The sequence below is a fragment of the Gadus morhua genome, chromosome 22, assembly GCF_902167405.1.
Source record: "Gadus morhua chromosome 22, gadMor3.0, whole genome shotgun sequence".
Taxonomy (NCBI): Eukaryota; Metazoa; Chordata; class Actinopteri; order Gadiformes; family Gadidae; genus Gadus; species Gadus morhua.
The window spans coordinates 10,882,240-10,902,239 of NC_044069.1; the positions used below are offsets into that span (position 1 = coordinate 10,882,240).

Below are 20,000 nucleotides of genomic sequence, written 5' to 3' on the forward strand. Positions count from 1 at the left end.
CTTGGTTTATAATGGCTGTGTGATCCCAAGTGATTTGGACTGGTGCTCAGCTACACTCCGCCACCTCCACCCCCCCCCCTCCCCCCCCGCCCCCACCATCACCACCACACACACACACACACACGGTTAGTTTTTGCCCATAATGAGCCTAGCTGACAAGTTAACCGGATCTCAACACCAGTGCTGCCTCTCTACAATCCCCACCACAATGGCCACTTATTGCTCACTTATTGCCCTCGTCTCTCCCACTCACGTGTTGTTTTTGGGAGATGGGTGATTAGGTGGGGGGGGCTCTGTCAAACGAAGAGCCACTACACTAATATGCTTTTCCTGTTTTCTAAACGTCTTCAGAGGCAATTACTAAAGACGAAATCTGTGCCGAAATATTGGGCTGCTTCTGTAATGTGGGTGCGGATTGTACGTATGTGTGTGTGTGTGTGGGGGTATTTTGTGTGCGTGTGTGAGTGCGTGTTTGGTAGGAGTGAGAGAGAGTAGAGCTTGACAGACTAAGAGATAGAGAGAGGGAAAGAGATATAGAAAAGGGCGAGAGGGTGCCTGTGGGAGAGAAAAAGAAAGAGTGATAGAAGAGAGAGAGAGAGAGAGAGAGACAGAGAGATAGAGAGTGCAGAAGAGAGGAAGAGAGAGAGATGGAGAAAGACAGATATATAGAGAGAGACAGAGAGACAGAGAGAAACAAAGAAAGGGAGAGCAAGAGAGACATAGAGAGGGAGAGAGACATAGAGAGAGAGTAAAAGAAAACAACAAACAAAAAAGAGAGTGAGCGAGATAGAGAAGTCGCAGAGAGAGAGAGAGAGTGCATGTGACTGACAGGAAGGTCGCCGGCGAGGGAGGGTTAGGGAGACGTGAACGGGAACGCTATACAGAACAGATGGCTGCGCCGCAGGGAGACCGACTCTCACCCCCCACCTGTCTCACACTCACGACGGAGACAACAGAGAGACGGGGGAGTCGACAGAGGAGCTGACGCTGCGAGGGAGGAGATAGGGAGGGAGACGTTCCGGTGCACGTTAGCAGTGAGCCCGCCTCGAAACCTATGAAAAGATCCCTGATCCAGGGCCTCACTATGGCAGTGTTGCGAATTTCAAACATGTTGAGAGTTCACGAAAAAAAAAAAAAAAAAAAAAGTTTCACGTGCAACATTGTGTGTGTGTGGTTTGCAGGTGTGTGAGCATGGATGTGTTTGTGGGCGTGTGAGTGTGCACGTACGTGTGCCCGTATGTGTGTATGTATGTGTATGTGTGTGTGTGTTTGAGTGTGCACATACGTGTATGTGTATGTGTGTGTGTGTGTGTGTGTGTGTGTGTGTGTGTGTGTGTGTGTGTGTGTGTGTGTGTGTGTGTGTGTTTGTGTGTGTGTGTGTGTAGAGGGTTCATTAGCAACAGCTGTAGGCTGAAGGGGCTCTGGCGGTATGGCCGACCATGGAAGTTCACCGTGCCAAGATGACTTAGAGCCATAATGAGTTTTCTCCTGCATCCTGAGTATGTGTGTGTGTGTGTGTGTGTGTGTGTGTGTGTGTGTGTGTGTGTGTGTGTGTGTGTGTGTGTATGTGTGTGTGAACGTGTACACTGTAACTATTGTCGTACATATCTATATGTATACGTGGTGATTTGAGGTAGTTTTCCATCTTGTTGGTATGAAGGACAGCAAAATGGCATTTTGTATGAATTTAATAAAAACCGAACAAAAAACATTTCGAAAAAAAATACCTGAAATGAATTTTCTACATTTCAGTTTTTTTCGCAATGTTATACAATAAGCATAGTTATAATGATGCTCAAATGTCAACCTGAAACCACAGATTTATGGTAACAATACAATCATTTAAGCTCAGCTTCGAACTATAGCAAATACTTTAATAAAGAGCCATCTGCAGATCCAAACATACTACACGTACTAACGCCGTTATTCATGAGGAGAAATATTCGTCGTTATAAGTCAACCACAGGCGTTTTTTTAAGATCCATGTGTTAAGCGGTGAGATTGTCTCATAGGAGGGTCGGTCTTTATGAGGGTCAAGCGGTGCTTTTATTGTGAAGGAGGAGAGGGCTGAGAAGGGCAGTTAACCGGCCACTAGCTTTAAGAGCCTGCATGAGAACCATGTGGCGTGGTGTTTGTCCTCGCCAGTAATCGATATCAGCTCCATTTAGAAATCTGCTGTATAATCCCTGATCTCCAAGGCTGCTTGCTCCGCAACCCGGAATTGGATACACCGCTGAGTAAACAAACACACACACATAAAAACACACACATACGCATGCACACACAGATATGCTCGACCATACTCCACCTGGTTTTGCCAAGGGTGAAAATGAGACATCCTGAAAAATGGATCTGAGTGTAACCATGGCAAGATTACATCTGGAGAGGGAGAGAGATATATGACTTGTTCAAGGCAATTCATGAGCGTGTGTGTGTGTGTGTGTGTGTGTGTGCGTGCGTGCGTGCGTGTGTGTGTGTGTGATTGTATACATGATGGGGGGTTGGGGATCAGGTCAGGGCCTCTCATTGAGTGGTTGTGTGCGTGTGTGTTTATGTGTGTGTGTGTGTGTGTGTGCTGTTATTATCATAAGTGACTCTGTGCTGAGTGTGCTGCATCAACAACGGCAATAAGTCAGCACCTGTACACATGCTAGATGGAGCCTTTATAAAGCCTACCCCAACCCTTCTACAACCAACAAGCCCACTCTAAGTCAACTTCAAGCCCCCAACAATCCCACTAAAACACTACCACAAGTCAACTGCAAGCCCACTACAACCCTAGTCCAAGCTAACTGCAACCCTACTACATGCCTGCCAAAAGCCCACTACAAACATACTAAAACCCTACTGCAAGCCTATTACAAGCCCATTACATCCCTGCTACAACTCTACAACAAGCCTACTACAAGCCTACTACAACCCAACTACCAGCCTAATACAAGCCAACTATAAGCCCACTTAAAATCCACTAACACCCTACTGCAACCCTACTACAAGCCTAACAGAAGCCGACTACAAGCCTACTGCATCTCACTGCAAGCCAGGGCCTGCTAGAGGGCACAATGATCTAGGCAGTGCACACATCAAGCCTTTGGCTACACAGTCAGCACTTCAGCAAAATGTCACAAAAAAGGGCACAAAATTCCACATTAACCGATGTACTGTTCCAAGTTAGAATCAGCAAAAAACTCAGCGCCACCGCTTGCATGCTAGCGGTCAGCTAACCTGTGGGGTGTGCGGAAGGGCTCCACCTTTGGGCTAGTGCGGACACTGAGAGAGAGAGAGAGAGAGAGAGAGAGAGAGTGAGAGAGAGGTAAATAGGAGAAGAGAGAGAGAGAGAGAGAGAGAGAGAGAGAGAGAGAGAGAGAGAGAGAGAGAGAGAGAGAGAGAGAGAGAGAGAGAGAGAGAGAGAGAGAGACAGAGAGACAGAGAGAGAGAGAGAAAGAGAGAGACAGAGAGAGAGAGAGAAAGAAAGAGAGACAGAGAGAGCGAGAGAGAGAGAGAGAGAGAGAGAGAGAGAGAGAGAGAGAGAGAGGGAGAGAGAGAGAGAGAGAGAGAGAGAGAGAGAGAGAGAGAGAGAGAGAGAGAGAGTTCAGGGAGAGAGTTCAGGGAGAGAGCAATGACATCCAATCCCTTCATCCAGTGTCCTTCGTTACGGCTAGAAGGGCAGCAGTGGAAGTTTGTCACACCAAACACGCTTATCTCCATGGCAACAGAGCAGGGACAACACCCAGGTGCGCGGGAAGTGCCACCAAATTGCAGGGGTGGTTTCAGGACAAGTTTTCAGGATACACACGGGATGTGGGTGAGGGGTTTACGAGTTCATTTGAGTGTGTGTATATATGCATGTGTGTGTATATGTGTTTAAATAAATGTGTGTGTGCGTATGTGTGTTTTTGGGAGTATTTATAAACAGACATGTATCAATGTGTCCTTGCTCCTCTTTGCATGAATGTGCTTTTGTATCCATCAAGGACTCTTTCTATGGTTGTGTATTTGGTGTTGGGTAAGTGTGTGTGTGTGTGTGTGTGTGTGTGTGTATGTGTTTGTCGGAGGTGGGGGGGCTGTGAGTTTGAGTGCATAGGTGTGTGTATGTGTCTGTTCGCTTTGTGTGTGTGTGAATATACCGGTGTGTGTGTGTGTGTTTCTGTATATATGTCTGTGTGTATATGTGTGAGTGTGTGTGTGTGTGTGTGTGTGTGTGTGTGTGTGTGTGTGTGTGTGTGTGTGTGTGTGCGCGCCCTGTGTGGCTGGCAGGAGATGGGATGAATGAATGGGCGTTCCCTGCAGGAGGTCTGGTGAGGGGACAGAAATAAGTTGGCTGACCCCAGTAACCCCTGCCTGTTCCCACACAGCTCACTCTAACAGATGCCCGCTGCAGCTATTTCGGGGGCAGAACCACCGGATTTATCTCCCTGCCCTCTGTGTCCCGGGACGCCGTGACAATGACGTCTATGGGGCGTAACAGATACCCGATGTTGATTTTCAGTTTGGTTTTTTTGTGGTGCACTGCTTTCCTGGCACACGCACGCACACACCCCCACACACACAGTGCACAAACACACACACAGTGCACACAAGAGGATACAAACAAACAACCTTGAGGTGAGTTCTGGTGCGTCAGCAGGGTTTGCTAAACTATATCTGTCCTCTCCTGTAAATGTAGCATAACAAACACCAACACTGTTCTTTTCACTGGCACAGGGTGTGCGCGTGTGTGTGTCTGTGCGCGCGCGTGTGTGTGTGTGTGTGTTACTACGTGCATGGATGTGTGCTTGTTTCTGATACTCCTTAACCTAATGAGTCCGACTGTTGAACCACAGAATGCACATCTGGTGAATTGCTCCCATACCTCAGGTGCTTCGGAGCACGGCTAGGCCGTTTAGCTAACCTGATCTTCAATCTGGAAGACAGGCTGGTGGTGGGGGGGAGGGTGGGGGAGGGGGGAGGGAGGGAGAGCTCCCCCCACCCCCCCCCACCCCCCCTGCAATCTCCGTGCATTATGAAAAACTTTTTTTATACTTTGGTGTACATTACTTTTGGGAGAAGAAACCTATGGACAGAGAGACGCACTTTTATTTTTCCTGCACACAATTACAAAACTTAGTCTTAAGTTCTGCAATTGCAACAAGCTAAACTTTTGCGTGGCAAACTAATATTTAGCAGTCCTACCTTGGCATCGATGTTGAATTGAGTATACTGTTGCCTCTAGCTTGGTTAACTCTGCAAAATACGGTCAGTTAATGTGGTGTATCTGAAGAATGGGATTTATGCAAACATAAATGCTAAACTTACCTGAGCTTATTGAAGAGTCCAACATTGAAACCCCACCTCTGAATTAACACCAACTCAATCAGTGGCAGGCGATGAGATTTTACATAAGGCTTTGATAGGGTAATTTAATGTTAATGATCTTATTTACAATCAAGTATAATTCAAATTAGTCAAATTTCTACCTATTCATATTCAAATAAAATTCAGGGCCATTGTCAATTTAAACTAAACTACATCCATTTTAGTAACATGTTGCAGATGCTCACTGCCTTCTATTGGAGATAAGGCAAGCAATTACGGGGGAAAAAGTAGCGATTCATCATTGGATTCCTCCAACAGAAACTGACACGGCATCTCTGCATTTACAAAAATCCATTCCATAAAGATTATTCCCACGATCAATGATGAACACGTCATGGCTTTCCTTTCATCAGACGTTTCTCTCTTAAGATCTGAAGGACGATGAGATGGTCAGATGCTTGTGTGCAGATGACCCATAACGAATAACTGGTGAATGCCGGATTCTTACTGATAGCAATAGTGTGGTCATTAGCGTCGATATAGGCCAGATAAGAACCAGTACGAAGAAAAACATTGTCCTTTGTGTTGGAGTTTGGAACCAATTCATTCATGCAATCAACCTGCATGAGGCAGGCAATCCAATCGGGCATAGGACTCACTTCAACGTTGATAAATTATTCTATAGCCCCATAATGTCAAACCAATAAAGATTTTATGGAACGATCAAACGGTTTCGAAGAATACAAGCTGATAGCGCCTATTAGGTGACGGAGGGATTGCTGTAATGAAGTGCAGAGCGACAGAGATGTTACTGGAAACTACACCGAGAGTTGAGGAGGAACTAAGGAGGAAGAAGGGATGGGACAAGAGGGAGACAGACAGGGAGAGAGAGAGAGAGAGAGGGGGGGGGGGGGGGACATGAAGAAAGGGAGCATCAGGAGAAGGTTAAGGATAAAAGACAGGAGGGCGCGGGCAGAAATATGAGGGAGGGAGCGAGGGACAACAAACGGGGGAGGACAAAAGGAAAGGATGAGTATGTGCGTGTGTGCGGGTGAGAGGGAGGGAGAGGGCGGGGGATGATCAAAATGGGCGGACAGCTGGGCGCGGGGCAGAGAGGTGGCGTTCAGAGAGAGAACCGGTTGCGTCGCCAGTTTCGGCCTTTCATCTCCGGGAAAAAAACCAGACAACAAAGTGAAGTGAAACTTTACTGCGGGTTGACCTTCCAGAGAACCAGCGGCTTGGCCAAGGGTTGATCTTCCCCTTCCCTGGTGTGTTCGCCGCATCGACTTTTCTGGGTTTGTCTTTTTCGGTGCCTTCAGTAATCTGAGTAGCGTGTTTCATTGCTACCCTTCCTCAAGGCCTTTGAAAACGCGTCTCTTGCCGTGCGTCTCAATACGTCCTCAGCGCGTGAACGCAAGCACTCATACACATGCACACGCACACACACACTCTCTTTCTTCCTCTCCCTTCAATCCCTCCGTCTCTCTATAGGAGAGGTTTTGAGAGGAGGGAGTCTGTCGTTCCTCTCCTCAGCCCCTCTCCAGGAGTTAGATGTGCTCCACTGCACACAAACTCTCAATTTATAGCCAATCAGAAGAGCTTATGTCTGCGTCCTACCGAGAGATGGGGTTGCAGGTGAATACTTAAATATCTTTACATGTTTCCTTTAAGTGACAGAAGTGGCACCCCCTCCCCTCCTTCTCTCTGTCTCTCTCTCGTTCTTCCCCGACACCGGCTGTCACCGTGGTGGCTTTCCGGCTGTGATGGATACGGTTCAGTGGCAAAACAAACACAGCGTGACAAATCCAGATTATTGTCTGTGGGCGAGATGAGCTTATAATGAGAAAGCGCATCAGGGGAAATGGATCCCCGTCTTTCCTTTTCCGAGAGAGAGAGAGAGAGAGAGAGAGGGGAGAGAGAGAGAGAGAGAGGGGAGAGAGAGAGAGAGAGAGAGAGAGAGAGAGAGAGAGAGAGAGAGAGAGAGAGAGAGAGAGAGAGAGAGGGGGAGAGAGAGAGAGAGAGAGAGAGAGAGAGAGAGAGAGGGAGAGAGAGAGAGAGGGGGGGGGGGGGAAAGAGAGGGGGAGAGAGAGAGAGAGAGAGAGGGGGAGAGATAGAGCGAGAGGATGCGGTCTGATTGACTCGGGGGTTGCCGATAATAACTTCCTGTGTGTTCCCACCTTTTATTGAGAGACGGGCGTCGGGACAAAGTGAGTTTGACGTGATGTGTTTTTTTGTCCCTCGGCTAATTCTGATCCGCGTCCGATGTTTATTAAAGCGCTGTCGGAGCGTGTCACCCCAGAAATAATGCGTCAAAGAAAGTTGGGCTGACTCAGCCTCGGCCAAAGCTCTCGGGTTCTGCAAGAGACGAAGGGCAGTAGATTAAAACCCCGATACGCGACCAGGCTGACCTTTTTTGGTTTTTTTTCTCGCGATGTAAAGAAGCGACAGGACGTGCGTCAGCGCTAAAACATGAGGTGTGTCGTGACCACGCGCAAGCCCCCCCCCAAAAAAAAACACCTAAACAACAAGAAAGAAAAAGTGTCACCGTTCGTCCTTTGCAAAGAGGTAGCGCGACGTCAGCCGAGTCCCAGCAGTCACGTTTGGCTGCGCGTGTCACATCTCGACAGAAAAAAAAAGGGAAAAAAGAGGAAAAGAAAAAAAAAACCCAGCCACTGACAGGGTGCTTATTAAGCAGGCGAGTGTGGGCGGGATTGTTGAAATTAACAGGGATTACTGAAGTATGACTGACACTTTCTGAGAGGCTTTCCGGAGACTTACCAGGAGATTTGGAACCCGCTTTGATTCGCCGAGGGATGCTCTGACGGTGTAGGCTGTCTCGGCCGGCCTATCTCGGCGCCGTCTTCTTTGGCGGGGGGAGGGGGGGGGGGGGAGTGAGGGGGGGGGGGGGGGGGGGGGGGGGGATAGCTTTCTCCAGAGTTCTGCCTTTCATAGTTTTCTCTTGGCCCTCTCGGTTCGCTTGGCCGTGCTTTGTTTTGGTAGGCGCTAATCCCACCGCCCTATCTGGGATCAGTCTGGCCGAGACGTCCCTGGATGTCATCTGGACCGCTGGCCCACCTCGCCATCACAGAATCACCCCAACCTAGGGCCGGGGCCGGAGCCCGGGGGTAGGTTTCCACACACGCAGTCACGTTTGCGAGTTACGACTAAGTGGATGTTAAAACGAGACTGAAAGAACGCGCCATGTCCTCGGCACCCACCGCGAATAGGGGTGTAACGGTACACGGAAGTCAGGTTCATACCCCGGTTCAGACGTCACGGTTCGGTACGAGTGACGTCCATACCTATTCGGTTCAATACGAATACATGTATCGTTACATCCCTAACCGTGAATATCGCTTTTGTCCTCTATGCATCAGCTGTCTTAACCCCCCTAACCCCAGACCCCCACTCTAAAACAGCATGTATGGATCTGTCTTTTACAAATAGTGTGAGATAAAGGACGAGAGAGATGGAGCGGGGAGAGGGAGAGGACGTATCCCCCCCCCCTGAGACAGGGTGGATACTGGCAGAGGGTTTGCAAAAACATCAAAAATTCAAAGCCGGATAAAAGACAGGCGACAAGAAGGGTGAGAGACCCAGAGACAGAGAGCAGCGAGAGGGAGGCAGAGAGAGAGAGAGAGAGAGAGAGAGAGAGAGAGAGAGAGAGAGAGAGAGAGAGAGAGAGAGAGAGAGAGAGAGAGAGAGAGAGCACGGGAGAGATGGAGAGGCAGAGCCGAGCGGGGTGAAAGCGAAGGAAGCGGGGGGAGATTGTACATATTGCATGTTTCCGTTTGGTTCCATCTCCCTGGGCCACTGAGGCTGCTTCCTGATGTGGTTTTCATTATTTATCTCCCATCTATTGGACAATTGGAGCCGACTTTCAGCTCTGCTGCCATATTGGCACAGGCAGGGGGATGGCGAGCGGACGGGGCAGGAGGGACTCGCCGAGAGGAGCCGCGGACACAATGAACACACAATGAGATCCGCTCTGAACCTCTGTTGACGGCTGCACTGAACACAGCCTGGTGCCACGGTGTAAAGTCTGCGTAGGACTGGGATCAAAACACTGCCGGTTGTGCATTGGGTCTCATAGGAGGAAGAGCAGGCCTTCCTTTTCTTGTGTAGAAAGGGGCATGTAACGATTCCATAGGTGACAAAGAGACAGAGAAAGAGACGGAGAGAAGGGAGACAGAGAGAGAGAGCAAAAGTTCCTGCAGTTGATGTAGGATCCTATCATAAGTCCCTTTAGCTTAGAAGTTGATCCGATTCAGAACACAAACCTCATTCACCCCTTCATACCTCCACGCACACACACACACAGGCAAAAACACCGCAATATACATACATACATGCATTGCGTACCCGTCATCACTTTGATGCCACAGAGTAATGAAGCAGCCATGTACACAGCCGTCGACTCGCTTCCTGTGTGACTTCCTTCCTGCCGCTGGAGAAACACAATAGAGCCCATAACATAGCCCTGACACTCCCTGTCATCATCTAACAATTGCTTGTGTGTCCGTGGCTCTGTATTACAATATAAATAGGGTGGGTTTTTCAACCTGGACCCCAGTTTTCCCGTGATTTTGCGTCCAAGTGAGTAATGGTCCATTATTGAGCAAGAGCGTTTCAGCCTTTGAGCTGCTTCGTAGCCTATGGGGCAATAGGGCCCAGACAATGAATGTTCTCTGAAAGTGCTAGTTTTTCCACTGACAGGCTTGGATTGTTATTATGAGGGCCTGACAAGATTATGGGAAGGATCCCCACAGAGGAATAAAAAATGCTTGTTGCGGTCTGTTTTTAATTGTGTCTAACCTAGTCTTGCTGGAAATATCGCAAGAATTGTGTTGCTGCAGGAAATCTCCCTGTCGTCATTGCAATCTCAACCCACCTTCACCCAAATTTTTTCGATAACGCTAGTTATAAGTTGCGCTTTTTGCCGTCCAACACAGCAAACCCATTCCTGGCACTCCACTCGCCAACTCACGTTTCCTCTGTTTTCTTCGTTCAACAACTCAACTCTTGCGAGGACACAAAACAGACTTGATCAAGCGGAAGGCCAATAAGTCTCTGTAGGGATCCTTTCAATATGCTGACACTTATAATAACAAGAGCCTGTCAGTGGCTAAAACAAACACATCTATTGGACGTACATGAGCGGTATCAGAGCCACTGCTGCATAGACCTACATTGGCTGAAGTGCTCTAGCTCAATATTGGAACAATTTCTAAAATTGTTTTCCGCATTAGTCACTTAAACCCAAAATGATGGGAAAATAGGGTCCAGGTTGAAAATGCTGAAGTTATCCGTTAAGCTGTTTAAATGCATGGCAGGAGACGTGAAACAAAATCAGCTGGTGACCGCCCAGCGTGGATTAAATCACATTTTATCCGGACCGCCTTTGACTTCTCCCATAGTCCAGGGTCGCGCTGCAAATCACCATGTGTGCCTGTAGGGCTCAGTACGGTTTACGGCCCCAGTTGCAAGATTGTATTATTGTGTATGAATTGGGTAGATCCAAACCGATGTGACTGTTTTCCTAAGCACACTAACCCGGGCTTGGACACGTCTTAATATTATTTCTCACAGAAGACTCGCACGCATATTTTTATGCGTCCGTGCTTGTGTGTGTATATGTCTATATATGTTCTCACCTGCATGTCGCATTAGCATTCCAGCGCATGCAGGCCTTTGTGTGCATCTCTCCATAGTTCAGGTGTATGCCCGGACGTGCGTGACCGTGTGATTGTGCACACACACACCGCCGCACACGGCACAAGCGCGCTGGGGAAGGCTGGCTGCCGCATTGCACAGAATAGCTAAACAGGCCCAGTGCTCCATCAGGTCCATCCATCAAGTGCCTGTCTCAGGACCGGGATCAGAAGCACGTGTTGCCTCCACCACACCCGCCCTTAACACACACACACACACACACACACACAGACACACACACACACACACACACACACACACACACACACACACACACACACACACACACACACACTCTCACGCACACACACACATACACACACACACACACCTGAACAGTTTGGCTGAGGAAGTGGCTGTGAAATTGTGGACTTCTTTAGAGCTTGATGGTGCCTCAGATCGATCTGTGTTCATTGTGTGTAAATAACAATATATTAGTATGAGAGGCGGCATGACAGGCCTTTCATGGCCTCACACAACAGCGTTGACACCTTAGCTGTTGTGTTGCACAGTTGTCGTTAATTAGAAAACATTCTACCAGTAACTATTGGTGTGATTATTGAGGTGCTAGAAACAACCCTACGACTGACACGTCAAAAAGCAGAATGATCAGAAGAATATTGAACACTGAGATGTGGGCGTGAGTACCGCATCGTAGGGTCACCTGTGCCAAGTGACATCCATGTGATATTGGGATTAATCTCATGTTGGTTTGACGCAGTAGATGATGATGATGTAATCAATGCACGCTCCATCTGTCCTCCTCTCCTCATCGTATCATGTTGTGACAGGGGTGAGTTTTATACGCCTCTGTCTATAGCTCTGTCTTCAAGAAAGGTAACGGATCTAAAAGTGACGGCCTACGTCGTCATTAGCAGCCATCTGCTAACGTCTCATGTCACTCTATCCTTGTTTCATCCCCCCCCCCCTCCGCAACCCCCTGCTGGTTAGCCATCTAGCACAGGCTACCTGTAACTGTAACTATAAGTAAGCCTAGTCGCCATATGGCCACTTCCTCTCTCTCTCCCCGTCTCGGTGATGGAGAGGCTGAGTGGGCGATGCCTATCAGATAACGGGGGGGGGGGGGGGGGGGGGTGTTCATACAATGCCCAGCCTCTCGTGGGTGCATGAACATACATTTCTGTCAAATATGTGAGTGAGTGTGTATGTGTGCTTGTGCGTGCGCGCGTGCGAGTGTGTGTGTGTGCGTGTGTGAGGGGTTGAGGGATGGGGTGGGGTCGCAGCTGTCAGCGCGGAGCACTATAACTGCTAAATGGCTCAGAGGAAGAATGAGAGTAAGAACAGTAGGGGAAAAAAAACTAAACAGGAAAGAGGTCTCATTAACATCGGCCGGATGTTGACATCGCTTTCAGGTCAAGGCAAGCAGAGCGTGACTGGTTTTCCTGCTTGTGTGTTTCTGTTTACGAGTGTGCTCGCGTGCGTGTGCATTTGCAAGAGCACGTGTACGGATTGAGCACACTTGTCAAGACTCACACGGTGTAGCCATCGATGTCACCCTGTCAAGAACACGTAGTTGCTGCACACACACGCAAGCATGAGGCACGCACGCACAAACACACACACAACAAACATCACACTCACAGATACAGGCACCCATGCACACACAAACACACACACACACACAACAAGCATCACACACACAGACACAGGAACTCACGCACACGCACACACACACACACACAGACCCCCCAGGGGGTCCCGCTGAGCTGTGTGTGGAGGAGACCCTGGGGGGGGCAGAGCTGTCAAACTGGGATAGATGAAGAGGCTGCCCTGCATAGCAACGGGCTCTAGGGAAATACCACCAACAGGACACACACACACACACACACACACACACACACACACACACACACACACACACACACACACACACACACACACACACACACACACACACACACACACACACACACATACCAAGGCAACACACCAAGAAGAAGAAAGAAATAACACATACTTATTCACACACAGAACTTAGCACGCAAAACTACAAACAAAACAGCAAACCTGCAGGCAAACACACACTAACACGGACACACACACACACACTTGTGCGTGCAGTGCAGAACATCTGCGCCCCACATCTGAGGTTGATGACGGAGGAATGTCCAGACATCGCTGTTTAGCAGATAGCAAATCAACACGGACCACAACAGAGACACCGGGGCAGCACAGAACAGCTCTTGGCTTGGCTCAATCGCTCCGTGGGATGAAACCTTTCCCACGCAACTTTAAGGCAAAGACTGTAATAATATTAATAATGAGGACTTAAGACAGAGAGTCGGAGGAGTGAGCGCCTCTCTACATCTGCGACTGGAATAATAGTAGCCGATCCTGATTGAGCCACGCAGGCTCCGGGGCCCGGCAGGAAGGGAGGACCTTACCGCCGCCGCCACACGGCTCCCACAACAACCCGTCGCCATGGCAACCCTGACAACACAAGTGGGCACGGGGGCAGCTGGCGAACCCCGTGGGCACGGTCACACAGCGCGCCAGACACTTAGAGACGCAGAGAGAGAGACCAGGAGAGAGGGAGAGAGAGAGAGAGGGAGAGGGAGAGAGAAGAGAGAGAGAGAGAGAGAGAGAGAGAGAGAGAGAGAGAGAGAGAGAGAGAGAGGGAGAGAGGGGGAGAGGGAGCGAGAGAGAGAGAGAGAGGAGAGAGAGGGAGAGAGAGAGAGAGAGAGAGAGAGAGAGAGGGAATGGGGAGCGAGGGATAGGGAGCGAGGGATAGGGAGAGAGAGAGAGAGAGAGAGAGAGAGAGAGAGAGAGAGAGAGAGAGAGAGAGAGAGAGAGAGATAGAATAGGGAGAGAGAGAGAATGGGGAGAGAGGGATAGGGAGAGAGAGAGAGAGAGTGAGAGAGAGAGAGAGAGAGTGAGAGAGAGAGAGAGAGAGAGAGAGAGAGAGAGAGAGAGAGAGAGAGAGAGAGAGAGAGAGAGAGAGAGAGAGAGAGAGAGAGAGAGAGAGAAAGAGAGGAGAGAGGGAAAGAGAGAGAGAGAATAGGGAGAGAGAGAGAATGGGGAGAGAGAGATAGGGAGAGAGAGAGAGAGAGAGAGAGAGAGAGAGAGAGAGAGAGAGAGAGAGAGAGAGAGAGAGAGAGAGAGAGAGAGAGAGAGAGAGAGAGAGAATAGGGAGAGAGAGAGAATGGGGAGAGAGAGATAGGGAGAGAGATAGAGAGGGAGAAAGAGAGTTCAAGTGAGATAGGGAGAGAGCAAAAGAGAGAGAGAGAGAATGGGGAGCGAGATAGGTAGAGAGGCCTGTAGAGAGGGAGAAGGGGGAAAACATAGAAAGAGAGAGAGCCAGAGGGAGGGATAGGCCAGGAGTACCCGAGCACACACACAGACCTTGTAAACCCGAGTCCCTCAAACACTGAGGACCTGGTTTACATAGGTCCGTTAAATGTTCCACACTTGGCACCGCTCTCGCTGACCCATTAACAATAATACGTCCTGCGTGGCTGGCAGATGGAGCCCTTAAAGGGGGAAGGTCAGTTGAGATATTACCCACTCTGAAGGTTTCCCATTACAGCCTCAGCCTCCCCCCAGCCCCCCCCCCCCCCCCCCCCCCCCCTGGCCCCACCTCGCCTCTTCAAAGCGCTGCCGGCTACTCGCTCCACTGAGCCAATATGGAGATTTGGCAAAGATGAAAAAAAAAAAAACGTGAGAAACATAAACCTGGAATATTGCAGGGCGGCAGAGAGAGGGATTTATACGGCCGTTCCCCTTCCCCGGTGGACAGGGGTTGGAGTGTTTGTGGTGTTCATGGAAGCAGCCGGCAGTGGGAGGATGGAGCGAGGAGGTTGGGGGGAGGGGGGGGTTCTCAGCCATGGTGCTCTGCTCTGTGGGGCCTGCAGGGACATGGGGGCTGGGGCTGGGGCTGGCCCCCGAAACTGCAGGGCTAAGCGCTTTAGTTTCCTCAGCCTAACGTGCTTTCCTTCCCTGCCTCTATCTCTCTCTGTCTCTCTCCATCTCTATCTCCCACTATCCCTCTCTATCTCTCTTTATCGGTCTCTATCCCTTCATCACTCTCTTTCTCTCTTCATCCCTCTCTATCTCTCTCTATCGCTCTCTTTTTCCCTCTATCACTCTATCTCCCTGTATCTCTCTCCATCCCTTCTATCTGTCTTTATCTCTCTCTTTATCTCTCTCTATCTCTTCAACGCTCTCTTTTTCCCTCTATCACTCTATCTCCCTGTATCTCTCGCTATCCCTTCTATCTGTCTTTATCTCTATCTTTCACTCTTTATCTCTCTCTATCTCTTCATCACTCTCTATCTCTCTTTATCCGTCTCTATCTCTTCATCACTCTCTATATTTCTCCTTATCACTTTCTATCTCTCTCTTTTTCCCTCTATCACTCTGTCTCCCTCTATCCCTTCTATCTGTCTTTCTCTTTCTCTCTTTCTCTCTCTCTATCTCTCTCTCTCCCTCTCCCTAGTTCTTTGTTTTGCCCCTCTTATTTAGGTATTCTTTGGTCTTGTGTCTCGAAGCAAACATGCATTAGACTGCCGGCTTGTCTGTATGCTTTAGCTCAGTTATACTTCAGTTCCAGAGGATAAGAAGACACCACAAAGGGAGCGAGAGAGGGAGATAGATGGAGAGTAAGAAAGAGAGAGGGAGAGAGAGAGAAAGATAGAAAGAGAGGGATGTCTGAAAATAGAGGGGGTAAAAAGGCTCTCAGGTAGATTGCTAGGAACGGCAAGAGGTCTGAGGGTGAATATTAAAAAGGCCCAATAACTTTACAGCCTTCCCCTCCATTAGGGAGCATGTGTGTGTGTGTGTGTGTGTGTGTGTGTGTGTGTGTGTGTGTGTGTGTGTGTGTGTGTGTGTGTGTGCGTGCGTGTGCGTGTGTGTGCGCGCTCAGGAGGATGAGCACGACGCTGGGAGGAGCAGCAACCAGGAGAGAGCAAGGCAAACAACAGCTATTGGTGTCTTGCCAAGTCTGTGAGCTTCAAGTGTCGGAAACAACTTTGCACACAATACATCACGGTGTGCAGCCAATCTGAGATGGGCAGCTCCCTAATCCAATCAGAAGTGATGCTTGTAAGGGGAGGAGCTAAAATAAGACAGACAAAGGTACAAGAGATAGAACACAAATGAAAGGAGGAAAGAAAGTAAGGAAGAGGGGAGGAAGGATGGAAAGAAAGACGGACAGACAGGAAGAGCGCAGGTCTAGGGAGGTATGGTGACAGGACCTACCTGGAATGCCTGGCGGGGTTTTCAGGTACTTTCCATTGAAATGCTGGATAACGACTTCACACTTCTCTGTAGACTCCATCCTGTGGGAAGAAACAGGATGGGATTCAAAAGGGATTCAAGTGTACATTAAATTGTTTCGATTTCCTTGTTCCTTCCATTTTTTCTCTCACTCCTTTCCCCGATTTCTCGTTCCCTCCCACCTCTATTTGGGGATTGATCTTTCTGTTTTCTAGTTTGCTCCTTCTTTCTCTTTCTCTCTTTTATTTTTAATTCTGGCTCTTTGCTTCTACTTTCTATCCTCCTCTCTATAGATTTTTTGTTCACGCCATCGTTTAAAAAAAGAATATTTTTTTATTACTTATTACATATTACATACATATTTTAAATTAAACAAAGTTACAATTATCTGCCATACGTATATCTTATGAGGGGAGACATTTCAACAGTTTTCTTCAGGTCCAGAGAACATTGGAATAAACTCTATCACATGTTACGAGAGCGAGAACATGAGGCGATGCGACTCTATGAACGGATCCTGCCTCTAATCTTCCGAACGTTGTTGTAATTCTATAAAGAGATATCAAACATTGAACTCAATCCAGTAACAGCATCTGTTCTGTCTCCGTCTGCCTACCGGGGACAGAAGACAAAGCACCAGATTAGAGTCAGAGGTTGAATTTTATGACGCAATGTGACAGAAAGTTTGAGAGAGAGACACAGATACTATAAAGTGAGAGATATAGAGAGAGAGAGGGAGAGAGATAGAGAGTAGCATGTCAAATGCTAGTGGAAGTGAATTATCTCTGAATGTGGAGCACTGAGATGACACATCGTTTCGGGGGGGCCGGGCAATGGGGGTCTCAGATCTAGCTTCACAGGCGTCAAAGCTAATACTTACGTATAAACAAGACGCATGCACACATGGATAAGTAAAACACAAACACACACACACACACACACACAGAATCTACTACTTATAAATAAGACACATGCACACATGGATAAGTAAAACACAAACACACACACACAAACATACACAAACACACACACACACACACACACACACACACACACACACACACACACACACACACACACACACACACACACACACACACACACACAGAATCTACTACTTATAAATAAGACACATGCACACATGGATAAGTAAAACCACACACAAACGCATGAACAAGCACGGACATATTCATATACACATGCACTATTCTTTTCCTATGCTTGTGGGAATATTTGTGCGATTCACCCCTAACCAAACTCAAAAGGACAGGGAAAATACATAAATAGATGCAGACACACACACACACACACACACACACACACACACACACACACACACACACACACACACACACACACACACACACACACACACACACACACACACACACACACACACAAACATGCACAAACATGCTTGAATGCTGCTGTTTATGTGCCTACTGCATACTGATCAGGTATCTCACGTGGCTCATCTGAATCTGTATCAGCTAAACACGCATGCGCACACAAACACACACACACACACACACACACACACACACACACACACACACACACACACACACACACACACACACACACACACACACACACACACACACACACACAAAGACGCACACATGCACAACACTCCAGGCTGAACATCTAAGAAATATACACAAAAGGGCCGATATGAAGGTGTGTCAACTTCTGAATGCCTGCCTGAGCTATTGTTCATAAAGGCCTTTATTGTAATCGGCGGCAGGCTTGCGCAGGCCTCATTGCAATAACGATTTTTCACGCTTCAATCTGTCTCACGTGGGGAAAAAAAGAAAAAAAGAAGCCATTCTCCCAGCCCTCCTCTGCTGCCCCCGTGTCTCCCCTCCACCCCCCCACCCCCGCTCCCTATCTTACCCCTCGCATTTCTCTTTCTGTCAGCTCCTTCTTTATCGCTCCATCCTTCTCATCCATCTTCCTCCCGGCCCGCTGCTGCACCTCTTCTTTTGATGTCTTGCTCATTCCTTTCCCGTCTTTTAACCCCCCCCTTCCCCGCCGCCACTCCCCCGATCCCTCACCTGTAACACCCGCGTCAACCCCCTCTTCCCCTCTCTACTCTTCGCTGATGGCCCCTTCCCATTTATATTTCCTCTCCCCTTCCTCCTGCCTCTTCCTCCCGCTGCCGCCATCCATCCACCCTTTAGCGTGACGTCCCAACCCTGCTCTGCCCCGTCCCGTGGCGACGTTCCACACTTTCTTTAGCTCCGGAAAATACGCGTCCTCTCTCCCATTTCCCATGTCGTCCTTCTCCTCCCCCCCCCCCCCCCCCCCCCCCCGACCCCTGTACCCACCCCTCTCCACCTCCCAGGCCATCCCTCTCTGTCTCTGCATAAGGGGAAGGGCTTAGGCAGAGCGCTATGTGGGTCAGCTCTCTCTGTCTCACCGTGTGCCAGCGCCGACTCCACTCATCCTGTTTCCACCGTCGCTTCCGGCCCCTAAACGGCCCGCCCTGCCTGCCTGAGTGCTGCTGAGCCAGGCTGCATCAGGCCTCCTACGCCTGCTATCCCTCCACTGGCTACCCCTCCCCCCCCCCCCCCCATTCTGTCACTCACACACACACACACACACACACACACACAATGACACAAATGCACCCACCTACGCACGCACAGATTCAATCTTACTAACACAAACACACAAAAGCATGAACACACACACACACACACACACACACACACACACACACACACACACACACACACACACACACACACACACACAGACACACACACACACACACACAAATGCAAGTATATCTACACACACATACCCACGCCCAAGCATTAATAGTGTCTATAAAGAACGCTAAGAACATTTTGACTCACACACACATACATGAAAAGCATTACTGAACACTTTCACATGAGAACATACCTAGGCACACATTGCCACATACATTGCCACACCCATCAATGCATTCAAATACATTTCCACAAATGCTTGCACGCACGCATGCACAAACATACACATACACACACACACACACACACACACACACACACACACACACACACACACACACACACACACACACACAAAGACACAAACATCAAGACCAACACAATTACACAAACACAAACAAACACACACACACACACACGCACACACGTGAAAGTTCTCTGTTGCTTGTGCTCCAATAATAGCAGTGGAGCCAGCGGCCAGTGCAGAACTACTAACGGCAACGAACGCTTTCTGTAGCCTAGTGTCAAATCCAGAACAAACATGGCCATAAAACCTATGCCGAAACGCCTCTCCAAAGTATGAGGAGGACGGAAAGAAATGTTAAGACGTTAATGTGCTGTTGCGGTGGTCGACACTGAAAACAATGCCGGTTTTCCGATGTGGACCAAGGCCTCGGATATCGGCTCGTCGGCGGGGAATAGTTTCATTCCAAGACTTCGTGGCTGGGTTTCCCCTCTGCTCCTCCCTCCCACGTTTCCCTCAGAGTTGTTTCTTGCGCAGAGAACATCTTTCTCTTGGTGGTAACAAGCTAGCGCAGGCGCGATTGTTTGCCACAAGGGTTAAAGTTTCAACCCAAGTGCCTACTCCACTTCGTGGGAGTCAAGTTGGAATTAAAACATGAAATGCACAATGTATTCGCTAGGATGGAAGACTTACAAGAAAAGGCAGATGGGTCGCGTAGTAATAAATGTACTTTTCAAACCACTATGGAAAGCACTGACTGCGGTGTTAATACTGCAAGTTACCGCCCAACTAGA

The 20,000-nt window shown here is 48.8% G+C and overlaps 1 protein-coding gene across 1 annotated transcript in view; it reads right to left on the minus strand.

Moving 5' to 3' along the window:
* Positions 1-20,000, minus strand: part of LOC115536137 (RNA-binding motif, single-stranded-interacting protein 3) — a gene marked incomplete in the record, with an annotated part of 196,809 nt that overhangs the window by 35,653 nt on the left and 141,156 nt on the right. Inside the window, 1 exon segment of the mRNA XM_030347821.1 lies at positions 16,225-16,304. Within this exon segment, the coding sequence (XP_030203681.1) occupies positions 16,225-16,304 (80 nt within the window).